This window comes from Sphaeroforma arctica (assembly GCF_001186125.1).
Source record: "Sphaeroforma arctica JP610 unplaced genomic scaffold supercont1.830, whole genome shotgun sequence".
NCBI lineage: Eukaryota > Ichthyosporea > Ichthyophonida > Sphaeroforma > Sphaeroforma arctica.
In genome coordinates, this window is record NW_014039728.1 from 10347 (window position 1) to 14332 (window position 3986).

The 3986-nt window shown below is 35.9% G+C and overlaps 1 protein-coding gene across 1 annotated transcript in view; it reads left to right on the forward strand.

Annotated features, from left to right (window-relative positions):
• SARC_08804 (hypothetical protein) overlaps positions 1-3682 on the forward strand; it is a gene marked incomplete at both ends in the record, with an annotated part of 4097 nt that extends 415 nt beyond the window's left edge. The window contains 4 exons of the mRNA XM_014297203.1: positions 2242-2414; positions 2831-2921; positions 3209-3274; positions 3393-3682. Coding sequence (XP_014152678.1) covers positions 2242-2414; positions 2831-2921; positions 3209-3274; positions 3393-3682 — 620 coding nt within the window. The remainder of the gene's footprint in view (positions 1-2241; positions 2415-2830; positions 2922-3208; positions 3275-3392) is intronic.
• Positions 3683-3986: the final 304 nt, after the last annotated feature.

The following is a 3986-nucleotide window of genomic DNA, read 5'->3' on the forward strand; positions in this document are numbered from 1 at the left end:
TACTTATTTTAGTGTGTGTGAATGGATGGGTGGGTGGGTAGATGTGCCTATTGTGTGTGTGAATGGATGGGTGGGTGGGTAGATGTGCCTATTGTGTGTGTGAATGGATGGGTGGGTGGGTAGATGTGCCTGTTGTGTGTGTTTATGGGTGTGTCTGTTGTGTGTGAGAGAGGGCGTGTCTGTTCTGTGTGTGACTGGAAAGGGTGAGTGAGTGGGTGAGTCTAGTGTTGTGTGTGTGAGGGCGCGTGTGTATCTGTGTCGTGTGTATATATGTATGTCTGTATAGTACTTGTACATGAACATGTATTTTTACATATACATATACATATGTGTGTAAATATGTATGTATGTATGCATTTATGAATGTTAGTGTATCTATGTATATGTATTCATTTTTATGTGTGGGTGAGAATGTGTGAATGTATCTATGTATGTATGTGCGTATGCACATATGTATCTGTGTGTGCCTATATACATATATATATATATATATATATATATGAATACACGACATAAGTGTTATTTTTCTACATAAATGCATATCTACCTATGTTTATATATATATATAAATATCTGTATATATGAATGTATATACATATATATATGTGTGTGTCTGTATGAATGTATGTATATATGTATATGTATGTACGTATGTATGTGTATATGCATATTCATATGTATATGTATATATATATATATATGTTTATATGTATGGATATATTTGTATTTATATCTATTTATATCTTCACATAGGAATGTATCATTTTTAAATCTGTTTGGATGTGTGAAAGATAAACACAAATGTATACCTATTCATATATATTTATATATTGAGTATTTTTGTATATATATATATATGTCCCAAGCATATCTATTGTATCTGGCTCTGTATGTGCGTGTTTTTTTGTCTGTGTGCGCACGCGTGTGTGTTTTTGGCTATGTATGTATGAATGTATATATGTATATATGTATTTATGTATCATATGTATGTATTAGTATACGTATACATTCATGCTAACGTATATTTTTATATTTAATGTATGTGTGTGGTTGTGATGTGTTGTGTTTTGTTTGTATGTGTGTGCACACGTATGTGTTTTGTATGCGCTGTCCTATGCATGTGTTTCTATGCACACGTATATGTATATCTATATCTATATAGCATACACATATTTATGCACGTACGCATGTATATGTTTATATGTATGAATATATATATGTGTGTGTGTGCGTGTGTGTGTGTGTGTGTGTATTTATATTGGTATTGGTATGGATACTGATATTGATATTGATATATATCTAAATTTAAATATATATGTGTGTGTGTGTGTGTGTATATATATATATATATATATACATGTATATATATATATATATATATATAGATAGATCGAAACATATATATATGTGTGTGTGTGTGTATGTATGTATGTATTGTGTGTAGTATGGGGTGGTTTTTGTTTCTGATGCGCAATAGTCTCTATATTATTAATTAGTTCTTTTCGTGGCTACGTACACAGGTACATTCATGTACAATGTCTGTCAATTGATAAAGAAAAATATTGGCATACTTCAATTCGTTGATATATATACTTTACTGTTGTTATAGCTTAGTATTCGCATGTGTGTATGTTGTTTCCTTCGCTCTAAACGATGATCATCTTGGTTGTGATCAAGCTTGGCGTATACAACTGACAGTTATATTCAATTCGTAAATACACCTATATTGTCTACTTACAAACGCTGCAGAATGTTATATGTAGATATCGGATCCGGCTTCTTATACTAGTCGACTCGACATTTGTATTTGTCAACTGAGCATATTTATAATACCTTTATTTACTGGTCAGCGTACTTTAGGGTGAACTGAGTGTAGTGTTTTATTTGCTTGTGAGTAGAATTATCGATGTCATCACATATTCATATTGAACTTATGTATATCATTATTTGTATCTCTCACTATACACATTCCTAGTGGCATATGAAAGAAAGTGACTCTTAGATTTTTCACTCGCAACGCATATAACTGCTCACAATACTGTTTTGCGCTGCCTCTGGACTCTGTCTGGTCCGCATTAGCATCCTTCGAATTGAATATGCAAGTTTCACAATAGTTTCCAATGCGGGTCTTCTCCGTGTTATAGTATGTGTGTTTTATGACATCAATGCGGGGCAAATTTTACCTGGATCGTATGATGGCCGTGCTCAAATATCTGCTATGTCTTTTTTTTTTTCCAACAGAGCTACGCCGCACACTGTATTCATTGTTTTCTCAGCATGGCCCAATTTTAGACGTTGTCGCTCTGAAGACGAAAAAGCTTCGTGGACAAGCGTGGGTTGTATTTAGAGATACTGCAAGTGCTATACGGGCAGTCTCGCAGCTCAACGGGTTTACCTTATATGACCGACAGATCGTAAGTTCGGTGTAGTCTGCACAGCTTCTCTAGGAAGTTGTCCGTTGTCCCGATAACTTATTTCATCGCGAAATTGAATCGTATTGCTACGCATTCTTTATTCTCTTATCAGATCTTCTAGGAAATTGCACAGAATACTTATTTGTCGCGAAATTGAATCGTATCGTTGCTACGTGTATTTTATTCTCCGACGTCGTATTATTCGTGCATCTGGTGAGAAGGTCTTGGTTTTTATTAAATAATATAGGTGTATTGTCTGAAGTATGAGAAAATAACTCTAGTCGTTGGCATCGAGTGACACAAGCAGCAACATATGGCAGTCAGCTATCGTGTATGCTGGTGATACTATATACCTCATCATCTGTTTTATCTCGTGCTGACTTTGTTCTCTTGATGTCATTTCTCCCTCTATAAAGCGGCTCAACTACTCAAGGAATAAATCCAATGCCGTCGCTATCATGGATGGCACTTTTGGGAAGAAGACTACAAAGAAAGCAGGTTACACGAGTATAGGTAAATGTTAAACATAAGCTCGACGCGAAAGCAATGATTTACATCGTATTCCTGAGTCAGTCAGCGTGTTTAATAGAACGTACAGGTTCCGCAATGGGCCGGTGCTGGACAGAATTTGATATTAACTGTTTGTACGTTGAATTTTGGTTTATATGTATGTATATATGTGTGTGTATATATATGTCTTTATATGTCTATATATATATATATATATAATGTACTTATTTTCTCATCACCATCACCTTGATTCCCTTCCAAATTTATTTTTCAAATTTATGAAGTCAAAAGCGATAAAAATTTAGCGGACAAAGAGAAGGCACAAGCCAAGCCGAAGAATCCCGCATCAGGTAAATCGAGCATCCTTAAGGCGATGATAACATAGTTACTTTCGATGCTGCACGTTTTTACGAGACTAGCTCTCACACCACTAACGGACTCGTGTTGTTCATTTAATCTGTTCATCAGGAAACCCGACATCCACGTCCACGCCAGCCATCGATGTAGATGAGAACCCACCGTACAGAATTCTGCTCGTCCTAAATTTGCCAGAGGAAACAACAGATGAAATGTTGAGGTATTTATTTGGTCAATTCCCTGGATTGAAGGATGTGCGAATGATTCCAAATCGGACTGACGTGTCTTTCGTTGAGTTCGAAGATGATGTAATGGCTGCTGCCGCAAAGACGGGGCTACAAGGATTTTTAATTAAGCCGGATCATCCTGGACTTGTTCTGACATTTGCAAAACAAGCATAAAAAAAAATCTCAGTCCATAATAGTACAATGTGCCGTAATTAAGCCAGATCATCCTGGACTTGTTCTGACATGTGCAAAACAGTCATAAAAGGTATTTTGTCTATAATAGTACTATTTGCCGTGATATTAATAGCTATCTACACGCAGCGCAATACTTTGTGATGGAAATCGGGTCAATATGTCTGAAAGATCGCCGCTTTGCATCGTACTGAGCTGGTTGTCTACGCCTATTACGAATTCACATATAAGAGTGCCTGCTGCATCAATTTACAAACTATCTAAGAATCACTATCAACTAGTGGCG